Source organism: Acanthochromis polyacanthus, chromosome 5 (genome assembly GCF_021347895.1).
Source record: "Acanthochromis polyacanthus isolate Apoly-LR-REF ecotype Palm Island chromosome 5, KAUST_Apoly_ChrSc, whole genome shotgun sequence".
NCBI classification, from domain to species: domain Eukaryota; kingdom Metazoa; phylum Chordata; class Actinopteri; family Pomacentridae; genus Acanthochromis; species Acanthochromis polyacanthus.
The window spans coordinates 9,061,143-9,079,727 of NC_067117.1; the positions used below are offsets into that span (position 1 = coordinate 9,061,143).

The 18,585-nt window shown below is 38.6% G+C and overlaps 1 protein-coding gene across 1 annotated transcript in view; it reads left to right on the top strand.

The window, feature by feature from the left end:
* The window catches only part of poc1a (POC1 centriolar protein A), a 54,028-nt gene extending 36,632 nt beyond the window's left edge, over positions 1-17,396 (top strand). The window contains exons 10-11 of the mRNA XM_022192294.2: positions 1,500-1,772; positions 16,011-17,396. Coding sequence (XP_022047986.1) covers positions 1,500-1,772; positions 16,011-16,121 — 384 coding nt within the window. The 3' untranslated portion in view covers positions 16,122-17,396. The remainder of the gene's footprint in view (positions 1-1,499; positions 1,773-16,010) is intronic.
* The last annotated feature ends 1,189 nt before the right edge of the window (positions 17,397-18,585 follow it).

Here is an 18,585-nt window from a genome sequence, read left to right on the forward strand (position 1 = left end):
CCACCATTTTCTTTTCAGCTTGTAATGGATCCTGGCTGTGCAACGACATTTTCACATATTGCATTATCTTGTAGAGCTCTCCTGGCTAAAGTGGACCACTTTTATATTATTTTTTTTGCGTGTATCTATAGTGCAGTGCCCAATGGCTACTATTTCATACACCGTACAATTTGTCTTTCATGTTAATGCACTTTCTGTGAGTATCACTTTTTAAAACCCCTCATTTTAAGACACCGAATTTTTTTTTTTTTACTTATTTTGTCGGAACTTACTAAGGATGGCTGAGGAATAGATGTGAAGTCATATCACTGTTTTGTGTATGACTGCAGGGAACCACTGCCCATTTTACTGTGGTAGTTTGCATTAGCTCTGTCTGTGGCAAAAATGGCGAGCCAGGCGACAGCTGACAACTCCGCTCATCTGGCTTCATTTAGGAGCATCGCAGTTTGATGCTGTGTTTAGCTGAGTGTGAATGGGTTTCCCGGCGTGTGGTGATGAGTAAAACAGTTAGTGTCCCACGCTGAGAGGGAGGAGAGACGTTACACATATACACACTAATCTCCACAATCAGACAGAGGTCTCTGTGGGAAGACAGAAATGAGAAGAAACCTTAACATTTGTGGATAGTTGTAGTTACATCGGCATGGGGATGGTGGGATGTGTGTTTCATGAGCTTATGCTTCACTGAAGTCATCACAACATGGGCAGACTGACAGGAGACTTCTGTGCCAAAATATAATTTGTCGATGGGAGGAAAATCCTGAAAAATCAACTCTAAACCTATTTAGTTCTGATTTTATGATTTTTTAATGTTTTTTTTTTCTTGAGTTTTTCAGTCTGAGCTTGTTAAATTTTTATGGCGCCTTTAAAAACCCAAATTAATATCTTACTACAACCAAGTTTAAATTTTACAGGTTGAATAGAGCTTGACTTGACTACATACACTCAATAAAAAACTGTGAAGCTTAATGAAAAAAGAGAGAGATGCGATGGTGACATCAAGATGAACAGTATTGTAGACAGAAAAACATTTGAGTCACAAATGTCTGTGGTATCGACCACACACTCAGTCCATAAAATGTGGTTGTCATAGCAGTGACAAAAACAGATTGTTGGTAATATATATTTTTATGGGCTGAGTAAATCTCAACTGTGTTGTCAGGAAATTTAATATTAATATTATTGTTGCTATATTGTTTGTAATTTATTAATGGTTTAATTCAGAGCTTGCTTTTCCCCCCAGAAAGTGACATGAGTAAAAGGTGCGGGTTTCTAATGAAAAACTGCTTCAAAGTTCTTCATGTTGGTTATAGATGGAACGAATAATATCCTGGTTTTATTGTGTCAACCACTGATGGCCCACCAAAGCAGAATCTACATGACACAATGCACTGATGACACTTTTGCCTACAATTGAAAGGTTCTCCCGTCACGACTAAAGCACAACGGAGGCATCAGATTTCTAACAACTCTTCACCCTCTGCCCTCTCTCTTTTCAGACTTCTGAACCAGCAGAGCATTTTCACAGACAGGACTCTCAAAGTGCTGCCCACACTCAGAGCTGCAGTCGTAGTGGCAGCCACAGCAGAGCAAATCATTCCCACACCTACAAAACCCCCAGTATCAGTTCCTCCTCTACACACCGGACACAAGGTTTGCAGCAACAGCCACGCCAGGAAGAATCACAGTCCCATGCTTCAGATGGAGGGGTCCCCCCTGGTCTAGCAAACGCCCTCGAACACATCATAGGTCAACTGGATATTCTCACCCAGGTAAGCAAAAGATGTGCTAATCTTTCACGACCGACAGCACGCACTGTACTTTGGCTGTGCCTGCCACCCACACTGTTCAGAACAAAAGCTTCCTTTACTTTACAACCTGCAGGCCGGTGATGGTTTCAGCAAAGCACACACAGAAGTATTAAAAACCCACAACCCTTCCATGTTGTTTAGTACTCCATTAAACTGGTGCCGTGATACTACACTGGTATGTGTCTATGGCAGATTTTATTCCTCACATTTATAGTCTCATTTTGCTATTTCATTTATAACCTTCTCTACAGATGATGGGATATACAGAGACTGTATACAGACAGTGAGATCTCTGCGTTATCATGGCCTTGGACACCGCCTATCCAAACTACATTTAAGTTTTTAAAATGTAATTTCAGTGCTGTATGTATCATGAATGAGACTGATCCTGGAGGAAAAGCTTAAGACAAAACATAAACAAAGCTACTGTTGGCTGGATTCACCAAGTTGAGAAAAGTAGGTCTTTGTGATATGGCTGAACTAACCCTCTAATATTCATCTTTCACATTCATTCATACACACCTCAATGTAACAGCTGACAAACTGCAACAATAAGCTGCACAGAGAAGGACGATTGTTCACGGTTGTGTAATCTGCCCTTTATATTGGTTTAGTTATTGCCAATCATTGTACAAACATTTACACAGAAATCCCTCTTTTAGATACATGCACAATGTACTGGTGTGTTTGGTTCAGTGTTCTCAGTGTTGGTGGCTGGTGAAGTCCAGATACAGTTTAAAGTTGGACCAAATCAGAAAATGCAGAGCTATGAACAGATAACAACAGCAACCACTTTAAACTCCCAAGGCTCTGCTTCTTATCAATTTATGTCCATTTTTATGTTGCGGGTTTTTGTTTAGCTTCATAAATGGAATTAGTGATGGACACTGAGAGCCATGAGGAACACATGTTGTTGAAACGTGAGGCTCTGGCTGCAAAAATCTGATAACAAATCGCAGTTATATTTTAGGCCTTGTACAGACGAAGAATAGTACTTTTGTTGCATTAAGATTTATATTTAAACTACGAGCTCGATGGCAATGCTTGAGGCTGCAGCTACAGCAAACCACAACTTATTGCGAGGTGTTCAGACGCCTGTTGCTTCTTTTATGTGTCTGATGTGCTGTTTTTATTCTCAGTGGTAGGTTGATATAAATACACTTTATGCTAGAGGCAGAATTTCAGTCATTTGTGCTTGTTGTGGTCCATATTCCTCTGATAACCAATAATATTTATCTTACAAAGTATAGATACTTACAACAAAGACCTTTTAAAATCTTGTTTTGTTAATTCTTGTCAGTAGAACCAAATTAAAATGACCATGGCTCAAAGTTGAAAAGTAATGAAAAGCATCCAATGAGGGGTTACACTGAGGTTACCTTCTGGTTACACTGAATGTCATGTATGTGGACCATTTGCAGACCAGATGTGCTGCTGACTGCATCTTTGGATACACCTATAATGCAAATTAGCTTAGAGATGTGTCAAAACATCCCTAAGCTAACGGTAAGGTTTAATTTTGGGATTGCTTCGTTGCCAGCTTCTGGATCTGAGTTTGTGTTATACGGGCAAGTTGACATAGACTACAGTGGACTCTGTAAAGTTACTAAGCAACCGTAAAGTGGTTCTGGCAAATAAAGGCCAGCTAAGTGATCGTGGCTCCTAAGTGGAAGCCCTGTTTGATAGAAAGCAGCAATTTCCTATTCACCAGTAGTTTAATTTGAAAAAATATGAACAATTGCTTTGTAAAAAGGACCATGCACAGCTTGTGTTATAATATCAATTGAAGACTGTTCATTTTTTTACATTAGCTGCACAAAAGCTCCACTTACACACTTGTCACACACCTGGAGTAGCTGTTTTCATTGATTGAACTGAAGCCTGGTGCTGTGGCATCTGCTCTGTATACATTACACTTGCAATGTAGCTACGGGGTACTAAATGGACTAATATTGGTCCTGAGCTTCGTTGTTTAAAAAATGTTGCCTGACATTGACATGAAACTGGCTAAATCGTTGCTGATGAAGAGAACAGGGGTCGATCTGGTTCTAACTGTTACATGTAACCAGCATTAGTTTTTAGATCAAACATAACTATTCACACATTTGTATGATGGCTAAGTAAGTAGTAAAACATGGTTGTGGATGAATTATAAGTTAAAGACATCACATTTTTACAACTCAAGTGCTTCTTCTCGTTCAGCAGGTGTTTGATGAATTGTTTGACACTGTTGGATTTTGTAGCCATGGTGATCCCGAATTAAGTGTCACCCGAAGTCAGTTTAATTCTCTCCACTGTCGCCTCGGTGCTCTAAAGTCACTCTGCTGTCCACTCTGTGTGAGAAGAGCTCAGTCCTGGCCTTGTTTAATCATGCAGCCACACAGAGAGCAGAAAAGAGAGGCTAAAATCACCACTCAAAGCAGACGTGTTCTCCATTCACAGTATGAGTCACATGATTGGATGTAATTATCAGCTAAAATCCCATTATCCGAACAATAACAAGCATTACATTTTCTTACTTAGTGGCCAGTAACGTCAACCACCAGTATTTCGTGCATCCCTGATTTTTCTAGATGATTAAAAACCATAATCCTTCCCTCCTATTGAGAGCTTTTATTGTGGGACACGTGCAGCTGTGCATGTTGGATGGATACAGGGAAGAATCACCCATTAGTTTATAGCATTAAAATTTAACATCATATGCTAATCCAATGCTGAATAGGGAGTGTTTAATTAAAGGTATATGTTTATGGAATTTGATGGTATCTTATAATACTAGCATATTTCTTCCTGAGTATTTAGCTTAAGCTGATTGAAAGAGTCTTATCCAGACGAGTGGTGCTGGTTACACTGCCTTAATTTGTCATTGTGGTGTTCTTTGGGCCGTCTTTAATTAGGAATGTGTACATTTTTAACTTGTAAATTCTATTTTTTATTACTGGAGCAGCATAAGAAATGTACCTACAGTCATTCACAATTTTATTTTCTTTCATACGAATACCTCAGGAGTAAAAGACTCAAGACAAAATTATGTGTACAAGAGGCTTTCTTTTTGCCAAGGACCAGCAAAGAATTTACAGCATTTAAGGTTTCAGTTCAACTGAACAAAATGGAAAAGACAGAGTAGAAAAACAGCAAAAGAGAGAAACAAGATCAGAGTGATGTGGTGAAAGAGATGTGAGAGAGGTACAGTGAGGAGGAAAAGACCAAGTGGGCAACAAGAGGACACAGAGGCGAGAGGAGCTGAATGAGATGAAGCAGAGAAAGCACAAAGAGGTTCGGCGTGCGTGCGTGTGTGAGGCAATGTTTTAGCTGCACGTTTGTGCGCCCCAAGGAAAATACATCATTCATATAAGAGTGCAGGCAGCACTCAGTGGCGCACTTACTGATAGTAAGTGTAAATGCTTAATGGCCTTGCCAAGACACAGAAACACTGCTTGTATATGTGTGTTTCTGTCAAAGGTTTCTACTGGCTTGTCTTTCTTTCTTTCTTTCTTTCTTTCTTTCTTTCTTTCTTGATGAAGCTACAGTCAAGCATGTGGGAGCGGTTAATATCGGCCCAGGGCTACCAGGCAGCTGACTAACCCCTCCCAGGGGGTGGTGCCAGCCTCTTCCTTTCAAGTCTACTGTACCTACTGTTGTGGAAATCTGGATGAGCTGTAAAAAAAAAAAGCAATCAAGGTGTAACAGTATTTGACTTTTGCATTTTACTGAAGTATAATAAGGAATAATAAAGAAGAGGCACACAGAGTATTTCAGCTGAAAGGGCTCATACACCAGGATTATGTTCAGAGGTCTGACCAAAGAATCAAAAACAACACAAGCTATTGCAGCATTTGTCCTTCAAACATTAGTTTCAGTTTTCTCATGAAGATAACAGCCACTCCTCAGCTGAGGAATGTAGATAATGTGCAGTCAAAACCAGGCTATCGCGACAGTGAGACCAAGGTAATGATACATTTTGCTACAACATCCCCTGACCCTGATACCAGATGAGTGGTCTGCATCTGGTTTTCTTCTTAAGCTCTTTTATTGCTTGGTTTCATTCTTCAATGCTGGAAATTTGGGCAATGTTTTTTTTTTTTTTTTTTTTAGATTGAATCATGAGATATTGTAGTTAATAAATCATACATGGTGGTTTCTGGAGACTTTTCCTTTTAATTGCATATTATATCAATGCAAATTTTTGGCCACCTATGCTAGCACTTGATCTCTCATGCTGTCATGGAAAAAGAATTTCTCTTCCCGTGTGGCTTTGCAGTGATCTCCAGTAGTGTTGGTTCAGTAGGGGACATGCTCATCATATGGCATGCAGATATGTACAGACTGGACATGAGACAAAGAGAATGGGGGAGGTATGACATGCTAAAAAGCCCTGGATGGCTGGGAGATGAAACCAAAGAGACCTGGTTTCAGATTCTAATAAAACTATATAATAAAAAACATTACAAATAAAAATGAAACTCCGCTGACCTACAGACAGTCATAATATGCAAAGAAGCACAGCAATACTGCAGCAAAGGCACAGAAGAAAAAGACTGGTGACTAATTAACATAAATGTGAACAATGCAGGCTTTAAAATGTTTACAAATTATATTTTATGATGAAATGCACATATGTTTTTTATTTGTTAATGGGTTTCTCTACATTTTAGACGAGGAATGGTGTAGAAGTATGCATAATATTCAATAAAATAAATAAATTGCACGCTGAGTGCAGGCTTGTTCATACTAACTGTTAACACGATGGATCTGTCAGACACAGCTTGTTTTAAAAAGGCGTTTCTACAGAAAGCATAGTTCAGACCACTGCAAGTTGATGTGCTCTACTTTATGATCCAGCGTGTAACAACCTTTGTGGAGCACTTAACACACTGTATAATGCCCAGGAAACAGCGGTGTGCAAGTAACCCAAACTCCTACTTGTTAAATACATTTATATATTTGACAGTGGGCTTGATTGAGTTTACAAGTGTAATCCAAGATACATTTCTTTTCCTGAAGTACAGACTTCACATACATGACCTACATTCTTTTTACTAGTATTTCTGTGGCATGCTGAACCTACTTTTTGTTGAAATTTACATCCAGAATGCACTCAAGCAATGACAAGAAATAATGTAACACTATTATTCTAATTCCTTTTCAGTGTTTGTTTACACAGAGGCTTAACTCACTGCTGCCCATCCTGTGGAGATTACAGCATATTTCTGCACTGTATTCCTACTCCTTAATAAGTCTTTTTGTCAGCATGGTTTTTCACTGTTACATCTCTTTGCAACTCTAATAGTCAAGGAGACTAAGAGGGAAAATGATGAATTATTCAACTTTAAACTGGAGCTTCCAAGGCGTCAGTTTGCTGTGTTAGCTGCTTTTCACTTGTCTGCACTGCCCAGTTCTTAAGCCCCATTCTTTTCCCTCTTTCTCTCTATTTTATTTTTTAATTCTTAGTATCTGGGCACAAATCAGGCTACATTTACATATGTGTCACATGTTTCCCCTCTTTTAAAAATCTTTTCCCTAAAAAAAAGAAGTCAGAAAAAAAATGAAAGCTAGATATGAATCAGTATGAAATTATTCCATTTAAAAACCAGGAGAGTGTAAAAGGACAGGCAATTAATTAAAAAAAATCCTCTGTGAAGGTGAGAATAAATGTTACATAAAATAAACAGTATAATATAACTAAATACATTACATTTGTCATCCTAACAGTCACTGTAATTTCTCAGCATTATGTGGATAGTTTGTAAGAAAATTAATACGTTTTTAAACATTTACTTATGTTTACATTTTAAATACTTCCTTATTTACTTATTATTCATTAGCGGTATAGAACTTCAAAAGTGTAATTATTATAAGTAATAGTGTCAGAAACAAGAGTGGTACCAGTGGTGTGGGGATTATTTCAGATTATGACATATTTCATCTAAGACTAAGAAAGCTGTCAGTGCAACTGGGCCCAAATCTCCACTGTGGATATAAAAGCTGGATTGTTTTTATAGTATGGTTTATGAAAAAGGGACTTCTGTAGTATCCTATGTTAGACGTGAAGACAAAGTTTAGGATCTGACGTCCATTTGGCACCTGCCAATCTCTGGAGAACATTTTTTGTAACAGCAGACCTGTAATAAAACAGACAATGAAATAGTGCAAACCAACCTCGGGAACTTTGCTGTTAATAGATTTCTGTAAAGCACTTTGTATTGCAAATTCTTATATAAAAAGTGCTATATAAATAAAGTTTGATTTGATTTGCTGTTCCACGTTAAAGTTTGATTTAACAGATCTTAATGATTTAAGAAGTAAAAGTGAAAGACTCTGAAACAAATACAAAAATCGTTATGTGGTTTAATCTTTCAAAAACAGATGGAAAGTATTTCTATGTAAACTGTAGATTGCACAAATTTCCTTGAAAGGCAAAATGCATTTCTACATATTGCATATTCTAGTGTGATTTTTAGTGCATCGTTACATTTGGCACCATTATTGTTTTCAGGAATTCTATGCGATAGATCATGAAGAATAGAACAATCGTTCTAATCAGAAGGCCCCAAATTTATATAAAAATAAAGTTTGTAACACCAGGAAGGCATACAATGCAAAAGCCTCTCATCGATATACAAAAGAAGTTTGGCTTCAAATTCTCATCTCGCTCTTCTAAAAATAGAGTTTGTTGTACTAAGTGCTTTAAAAATGGTTTTATTGTCTCCTAAACAAAAAGGGCATTCAAATGTCATCCCTGGCCAGTCCCTCTTGACAGTGGAAAATAAAAGTAAAGAGGGTAATTTATGAGGTAGTATCAATGCCTTGGATAAAGAATGCAAAAATCTGATCCTTGCAATGACTAGAAATCTTTACCCAAATCTCTATAGTGTTTCAACAAACTTCTCCCTTCAGTGCATCCCGAGGAAGAACCAGTTCAGGTATCTTGGTGGATGTAAGTGAGATGTAACATTAACAAGTCTGTAAATGTTGGAGTGATGATGATGATGTTGAAATTAAACCAGAAAATGTGCCTTCTAAACTTGAGGCAAGCGCTTATTTTAGCATCTATATCGAGAAATGAAATCAGTTGATATGATTCACTCTAAGGTTCTTAATCTTCTGGTTCATCTGAGCTCACTGGGCCAGAGAATCCTTAAGGATTTCAAAAAATATACATATCTGCACAATCTAATATAAATTAGAACAGCATGTTTTAAAGAGTTTATTATTTGTGATGGGACTCATAGTCATTTGGGCATTCACCTTGAATCTTGCCTTCTCATCCGTGTTCATCTATTACACCACAATACCAGAGAAACATCTTCTCTGCTTGATCAGCTGCTGATGAATTACACTGTGGTTGAAAGCCCAGCAGTTAATGGGAACCTTGGGATGAATTAAACAAATCTTCTAAACTGAGTTAATTATTAATTGTTGAATAACAGTCCAGCATCGTGGGTATACTGTCCATGGAGTAAAAGAAAAGAGATGTGTTGCACTTTAAGACAAAAAATAAAGAAATCAAATACTTATCAACATCCACTTTACTTATCTGAACTTCTATTTCTGCGTCTAAGCTGTCATTGTAGAAGTGAAAGAGGGGAAAAAAGGAGCTCCAATAATAATTATCCTGTGTTATTTGTCAAATTTTCCCATTAATAAACAGCTTGAGAGTGCTTTGTTTTTGATAGTGCTCTCCCTCTTCTAATCCATCGCTCTTACATGCCTCACACTAAACCTGCAGTGCCCACATTTATCCTCTTCTTTCACTCTCTCCCTCTTAATTATGAGGAATCTTGAATGAAGAATGGCTTCATTTAGTAATTAAAGTGCAGCAGCGCCCTTCCTTCTTCCATAGACATTTCGACGGTTGTTTGCTAAAAGTATTTTGTGAACTTGCTTTGCTTTAATATCGCTCATGCTACAAACTGTAACAAAGTGATTTGATACTAATGCTGGCTCCTTTGAAACAACATTGTCTGGCTCTGTAATTCCCCCAAACTACCAGAGTATCTTCATTTCCTAACCTTTATCTGTGCGTCAGAGCAGATAAGCAACCTAAAAGTCATATTCTTGTAAGAGAAGCTTGAATGGAGTTGCTAAGAACTTTAAGTGAAAGTGAAAGAAACACATCCCTGTACATTCCCTGAGTTGTTATCAGTTTCTATGATTGAAGTGTGGGTTGTAGATTTTTTTTTTGAAACCTCTGTTCCCTATGCAACGTTTGTTTGAAGAATTGCAAAGTTCTCGCTTAGGTGTTTTTGATTCTATGGAACTGGAAGACATCTGATTTGCATGTTTATAGTTCCTGCTCCTGTGGAAGAATGAAGCAATTTCTCTTAAAATTGCACCCAAACCATTTCATTTACTTCCTCTGAGCTGTAATGAAATATTAAAACAAATTTCAAATACATTTTCAGAGACTTGGACATAGAGACAAAATTAGTTGAATGGCAACGAGAGGGCTCCGCTCCACATTGGGTTTATATTAGAAAACATGACTTCTTTCCAGTCTCTTAACTTTGTCAAGCTGGTGTGTAGACCAGTATTTGTTTACTGCAGACACTTTGGCATTGATGTATGGACAAGCCTTCTACTGAATACCTTCTAGATTTGGACAGTTAGTTGGGTGGGGGGGGAGACGTCAACTTGTTACCATGTCATTTTTTAGTATTCATTTGACATTTCGTGACCAAGTGAATGAGGAAGTAAGCATTCTTTCGGTGACTACTAAAGGAAATGATTATTATTTTAGCAACAGTGTGGTCTTTGTGTTGTTTGACCATCAGTGAGCACAGACACATGTATTTTTAAACTGTTAAATTCAATCAGCACATACCAGAGCAACAATTCTAAACATTTTTGATGTTTGACTCGTGTTAATGCAGAAAAAATTTACATAAATGACTGATAAATATTGTTGTCATCAGTAATTATCAATAATATTATCAGTCAGTATATCAGAAAATATATGTCCAGTCCTGCTGATCTGCACAGAGCTAAAAAGTTTCTACTTCTTTGAAACTGAAGCGCTTTTGGCGTGGTCTTTGAGCTAAATGCATGCGAACAAGCTGACATTACCATATTGACACTAAGATAAGGCTTTGTCTTCCTTTTGGAAATTCTTTCCCAGTTTAACACTGATTTCACATCCACACCGCTCTTATTTTCTATTTTACTAATTGTGTTGCTGTATTTATGTTTAGTAGTGGTATTTTTAGTAGCTCAGCTAGCTACATTTAGAGGAAAGAATTGACTTTACCACCTACAACCCAGCACCATTTGGCCTTCCTTTGACTTTCAGACTGTTGTAGCATGGGTCATACCAAAGCTCTGAGACTTTGTAACAGAGGCCAGTAATGCTCGGGGCAATGGAGAGTATAATGTGTTCTGGAAAGAAAAAAAAACAGCTCGCTCTATTTTTAGGAGCATAAAGATTTGGTTTCCACTCCAGATGAAAACTATAGGCCTGTATAATGTTGCTGCTGCCTGGGGACACGTGCAGAATCGCACACAGAGACACCAATAGCTGGTTGGGCTGAGGAACGGGTATCAGGTTGATGAGATAAACAGGGTAGTATTGATTTGAAAAATGGAGACAGGCCGAGGGAGGGAGGAAAGAGGAAATACTAGTGCTCGTATAATGCAAGAAATAGCATCTTATCTAGCTCGATGACCCAAAAGAAAACACCACTCGCCCACATACTGTTGAACTCATTGCCGTGTGATGCGTATGTTAGACTCTAGTTGTGTTTCCATGTAATTGTCAAGTCAGTTTGAAGCAAACTTTAAATGAAAACACAAAATGTAAATTAGGCTTGTGTCCATTCATTTTGGAGCCAATAAACTGGACTGTTCAGCGTCGGCAGAAGGTGGTCGCTTAGGCTAAGTTACACATGGCTGTAATAAACAGATAGAAGAAGCCGGAAAGAAAACCATTTGTCTGCCACCTGGCTGAAAACCTTGAAGAAGAGCAAGTACAACTTTGAGAGAAAAGGATAGAAGTCTTAAGAAATAGTTTTTTTTCATGTCAGCTGCAATTTGCCTTGCTTGACTGTCTTCGCTACATCAGAACTTATTTGAAAAAGGTTTTTCCATCTCCCATCAAGTACAGTAACACTTGTTTTGTTTTGTTTTTTGTTGAGTCGAACACTATCTCAAGTGATACAAGTTTCCGTGCTAGCAAAATTGTAGAAAAAAAAAAAGGAAGATAACTATCTCATGCATTACTTCAAAATGTGTATAGAAATATACAACGGAAACATGACTTATGTGATTATCTAGATTTGATCATCTTTGTCATTTCCTTCATCACTATCGGTTTGTTTAGTCATGCCTGGTTGTGTGTTTGTACATGTGGCTCAGAGAGCTCAACGCAGTGCTCAGTAATAAGATCAAAGCAGAAGTTTTGAGATGTTGAAGTGGTTTCCAGTAATTTCTCTGAAAATAATGTGATTGGCAGGATGGTACAGAGAGCCAAAATGAAACCAAAATGTTTGGGTGCAGGAATAAGAAATACCACTGATATTTTATACCCGCCGCTAATATTAAGAAACCCTGCACTAGAATAGATATAGATTAATAAACCCTACACATTTGCCGGTTAACCATCCCAGATTGAGAGGCAAATCTATGAGCAGATCAATTAAGACGTGTTTGTATGAAGAGCAGGACAAGCAGGCATGAATCCTGTAGGCATTCTCAAACACTTGAGATTACGCAACAACAAAAAAATTTAAGCATCAGAAGAAAGTGCTTGTAAGTTGCAAGAGCTTTAGTGGATGGCAATTTGTTTGTTTTTCCTAGTTAATATGTCCACATAGTGTTTTTTTATATGGACAACATGAGCAAAATAAGCAGTCAGCGCCATGACCGAGCATTTCCACCTTGAAGCTGTCATGTCTCGGTTTTCATGCGTAACAAGCCCGAGGAGCCAATTCTGCCCTTACACTTGCATTGCGGGGCTTTTTATATCGTTGTGTGGAGTAGTCTTACAGTGTTTGCACAGAATCAGTAAGCTGATGTTCTCCAGCTGCAGCAAAAACAGAGGTGAGAACTTCATAGATCTGCAGTAGAGATGTAGAGGTGCATCTAGTCATTTTAAGGTAAGACAGGGTTTTACTGAAAAAAAAAACAAACTTTAAATATGTAACTCTGATGCACAAAAATGTGGTTATCATGGCCTAAATCGACAACCAGTGAGAAATGCTAAGTGAGCGATCGTCTAGAGTTGCTAAAGCTAAGGAAAAAAAGAGGTTAGTTTTGGTGTTTTTTGTTTGTAATGTACAGACATTTCACCGATGAAATGACAGCTGTACTGTACACGTCAAAACCTAAGAAATACTTTCATGAATATTGAGAATGTGTGATCTGTCCTCCCTCTGTTTCAGGTATTATTTAGCTTTTCAGCCTGTTGACCTCTTTTGCATTTATGTTGTTGCTCCCCTTCTGTATTTTTTGCTATCTCTTGCACTCTGTCTTTTCAGATGATTGAAAATGAGCAATTTAAGCCTCTATCGTTTTTACACTATACTCAGTGACTTCACTACTCTTTCTAGGCATACTGAAATGTTTTGATACTTGGTTTTCATGTAATCAAGCAACTGATTTTTAGAGTGTCAGAGTTAATCTATGGATGGAAAATAACACTGGAGAACTAATCTGGTAGTTTTAAGAAATGAACTGACTATGTGCTAAGACCTTTTTTTCAATGTCATCGTTACGAACAATACCCTGATTGTATCAAGTCACAGTCAGATGATCATGAAAGATAAACATTCCTGGAATGGAAATTAAATAAGGGTTGGGAAAAAGTCTACTTTGCAATTAAAACCCTTTAAAGATGCGAAGAATCCAGGATTTAAAGACTATACTTAGACACACTACTTTCTATTTGTAATTGAGAGAACAGCAATCAGATGATTCCCACCTTTGTGGAAAGTTGGCAACCTTTGATCTGAATTAGTTACGGTTTTCATGTCTATTCATCTCTCCATCCATGCATCATTTCTTACCCACAGCTGGTTGTATTGGGATCACTGCTTGGGAAGTGACTCATCTCTGTGCTGCTTTCTAGCAATTTTTAAATTACACTTGCTGGCACAGGGAGCGACATACCATACAATTACAGGTCAAGACATGCTGACATACTGACATGCTCTTACTGGTCCAAGTCTGGCGTCCTCATTCGTCTGGAGATGTAGCGTTTATTGTTTGATTGTTCCTGCCCTAAACGAAATTTTTGTTGCCAAGCACTGCCATTCAAAACTGCCTAGCTGTGGGGATTGTGTTTGTCACCAGGCAACATTAGCTCAGTAAAACAATTATGTCAGAGATGCAGAAGGAACTGTTGCCACTTTGGTGTTTCCATTCATTTGAGTTTTTTGCTTTATTTTTGCAAGATTTATGTTGTTGCATTCAGTTAAAATGTCTCTTGAACCTCTGTGCCACTTGTTTACATTTTTATTTGCTTACTAAATGTAAATTCAGAGTAGAAAAGCTGTCTTAGCATCTTGTTCCATCATGCTTTCTCCTGGCAAAGGGCAAAGACCCCAAAGTTTCTTCACGAATCAAAGAGAGACTCGCATTGTCGTTCAACGTGTTGGCTACATAGTTAGAATTGCAAGCCAAGGAAAGTTTGTCTTGTGTAGCACCTTTCAAACACAGAGGACATTAAAAAAAATAAATAAATAAAGTTAGGGAAAATGGATTAAAATGCAACCAGACAAAAAAAAAAAGCAAATTGGTTTTCTCTGCAGTTTTAAATGATGTAATAATGGACATAAAGTGGAACTGACCAAAAAAATAACTAACAAATGCACAAAAAGCCAAGAGTTTTTCAGTAAATTTGAAAGTGGCTATTGCTGTGGTGCATTTATCATCAGGATCCTGCTGCTCTGATAAATGCAGTTTAACATTTGGAGGATTTTAAAATGATTAATTCCTGGAAATTTATCACTCTTTCCTGTGGTTTCTTGCCTTATATAATGTCTGATTTTGAAAATAAATCTGTCATAAATTAGTCCCAAGAGGACATTTATTATACTTTTCTGATGAGGTTGTTATTGGTGGAGCTATTTTATTGTGTTTTATGAACGTTTTTAAAAATATATGCTTTAATTTTTGGACATTATGTTGTAGATTTAGGGGGGCATCTGCACTCTATGCTCCACCTGTTGAGCTTGTATGCATGTAAATGTGAATGAGTGTTCAGTACATATGACATGCTTAGTTTTGTGAATGCGCAGATGCTAAAAATGGCATAACCCCAAAGGTATTTTTTTCCTTAGAAATGGGAGCAGATTTAGTTAAGAACTTTGTTTCACAGTATTCATCTCTGGTTTTGAGTGAAAGAACAAACATATGACTGTTTTGTGAAACAGTCTAGAAAAAATCTGCATTATTCAGTTTTCCTCAACCATTTAAAATCATATTTTCACCCAAGGCCATTAAGCGATTTCTACACTACAGCAGCAGCATTTACCAGAACTTTTGTAGCTACGAGCCTGTCTAAAGATTGAATAATAGTAGTAATGTGCTCAGTCTTTCTCATTCTTGCAAGTATGAATATGTCTCTTATGTGGACGTGAATCCTTGCTATTTATTTTCATCATAAAAGGCTGATTCTGTTATTGCTTTGATACGGCTGCCGAGGCTAAGATAAAATAAAGCCCGGTTCTATTCTTAGTAATCTGCTCATTTAGACAGTGGCACCCCTGGAAACTACACCTGAAGGCCCCTCTGATAAACTCGCTCAGATGGCACAGTGCTCAAATGTGCAAGCACAAATACACAACAAATACTGTCACTGTTAGAGGATGCTGAGAGGGAAAGTATGTCGCACTGTGATCTCACTACCCACACATGCCCGTGCTGTATCGGAAAGCAACTTTCTTGTCTTCTCTGTGTGCGTAAGAGTGTTTATGCAAGTGTGAGAGGGACAGAACAAGAAAGGGTGCGTGCCAGACACAGAGACTCTAGTGTTTTGGGCTCAAGCAGCAGATTTCTCTACGATAATCAGCTGGATTGTCTTGCATGCACAACATCTGTCTCAAACACACACAAACACGGCCATTATATAGTCATTACTGTCAGTCTGATTCTGTACAGCCCTCACTAACATGCTCTTTCTCCCTCATCCATCCCTTCCTTCCCTTCATCTTTCTTTGTCTTGCCCTTGCTGCCTTCTTCCCTCCTCTTTCCTCCTCCATCCAGACGGTTTCAATCTTGGAGCAGCGGCTGACGCTGACAGAGGACAAGCTCAAGGAGTGTTTGGAGAACCAAATGGAGATCGGTTTACATCTCCAGAGGAGAGAGGAGCCTTAAAGATGGCGGCATCAGAGAGAGTGTGAGCTGCGCTGTGGTGTGGGGGGAAAACATGATCACATCAACACCATAGACAGGAGTTTACGCATTGAGTTGCTGTTAAAAATATGAGGTTTCAGTCACACATTCACACATAAAGCAAGGACCGGGCCTTAAATGCACACGGAGCCTCACTGCTGATGACTGATGTACTGTTTCTGGTTATTTCACAAAGAGATCAGAAGAGAAGGAGGTGAATATTAGAGAAGTTCCTCTACAGCAGTGCTGAGCGCACAGTCTCTTTTCTGCTGACAAAGGACCTGCAGCTACTAGTCACTGTGTGAGTGTGTGAGAGAGAGAGAGTGTGTGTGCCTGTTTAAAAGTGACAACACATGCAGGGGACTTTCATGCTTGCCTATGCACTGCGCATTGATTGGTGTTTCAGTTTGTCTCACGCAGAATGACATCAGTGGCCGTATGTGTATGTAAACTACCAAACTGTTCATCGGCAGAGTCGTCATTCTAGTTGTCATTTTTCAGATAGAGAAAAATGGCAACAATCACAATCAGCCAGAAGTTGGTGTTTCTCACTGGGTTCATTCTGCAAAGATTCACTGATTTTTATTCGTCTTCCATCTTTAGTAGTGCCTTTATTTCTCCAACATGAAGAAAGTCTCAAATGCACAAAAAGTCTGGTCTTTGTCCAGGCTGGTAAGTTCAAGACAGTTCGGGGTCATTTTGAAGGAAAAGTCTGTAATTTTGTTGCTGTCAACAGCTCCCAAGACCAAAACCGCCGTGCACTGATGCTACTAACAGGTATTGTCTGTGTGGCGAAAGCTCAATGCAGCTTATTCCTCTGTGTCCTAGACCTCTATTGTTGTCCAACAGCTGTTAAAAACACATCAGTGAGCCGCACTGAATAATATGCTCGTTCATTACTGCAGGGATGCCTGTATTTTCTGTACAGCACCTGTGAAGCACCTTGTTTACTTCCCAACTTCCTTAGTTTTATTCCAAGGGGTCATTGAGTTTAGTGCCATCGACAGGGCTGGGGAAGTAAGAAAGATTTTCAAGGGAATCAGTGACAACAAGAAAAATTAAAAGAAATATCAGCCTCAGACTTTGAAATAGAATAATAATAGTGCTATATGTATTGGTTGTAAGTCAGATTTAGATTTTTTTAATGCCGTTCGAAAGATAATCATTTTGATTCGTCCCAGTTCATTTTGTGTCTAAACTTTTATACTCTGACAGAAACATATTGTGTATATTTCTTAATAAATGTTTTAAACTCTGGACTTTGACATGAAATTAATTGAAAAAAGGATTCTGGGTCCTCTTTCTTAACAGTGAGCCCTGTTTGTGTATTGAGCCAGAGAGAGAGAGTTTGTTTTCATAATCGCTGCCAAATCGATGATGTCACAGGTTCATTTTAAGAGGCTGCTTCATCCTCTGGTCCGCTGAGCTCAAACGAGTTACCGGAGAAATCATGACTTTCCTGTCTTTATTGCCCTCAGCAGAGATGTTAAGACCATGAGCTGTGAGCTGTGTCATCCGTTGCTCATGGCGAGTAATTTTCAACCCTTTCTTTGCCAGATTTTGAGTGATGATTTATTACAAAAGCACGGAGGTGGCTGCTAAATACGCCTGGCCCTGCTTGTGTCCAAAATCTTTATGTTTCACCCTCCGAGTAATTTACGTAACCTGACCGCTGGTGCTGGATCAGTACTTTTATTTTTAGAAGCTTCAATGAAAATGAGCCCGAGGCTGTGCTTACACGCACTCTGTGATTTCTCGATGAACAGATTTAGCTGAGCCCTAACTATTCATTCATTTTATTTTCTTTATTTTTTTTGCATTTAACAATCTGGTAACAGGATCACAAAGTAATGAGCGACACTGAGTCCTATTATGGAGACTTCAGTCTGTCTTAGAGAACAGTGCAGCTCCATTAAGAGGGGAAAATATTAATGACTGTTTCTTTAAGACCCAGCTCGGGCTGATGGAAAAAGAAGAAAAACAAAACCGGAATTCTGGAGCTGTGCTGCCGGGCCCACTCTCTTCCTTCCTGTCTGGGGCCCGTGGACACACACAGACACACACACACTCATACACACTCACACACACACATACATACACTCACACACAGACACTCCAGCCAGAGAAAACAGCTCCCTTTACTATGGGCCTCAACCAGACGGCCTGCCAGGAGCCCTAGTGGAGGAGAGGAGGGGCTGAAAGAGTGGGTTCAATAACTGCTAAGCTGGTGTGTGTGCTCCTGTACGTCTGTCTTTGTGAGGACCAAGCCTTGTTTTCCGTTAGTCCTCTCTTTAAACCAGACCCTCACAGGCCTGTCTGGGGGGGGGGATAAGACTTAGTTTTAGAGTGAAAGTTAGGTTAAAGTGTAAGATCAGCTTCGAGGAAAAGTCATAAATCAGTTAAACAGGCGGTGGATTTAGAGAAAATTTTACAAATCTGCCACTGT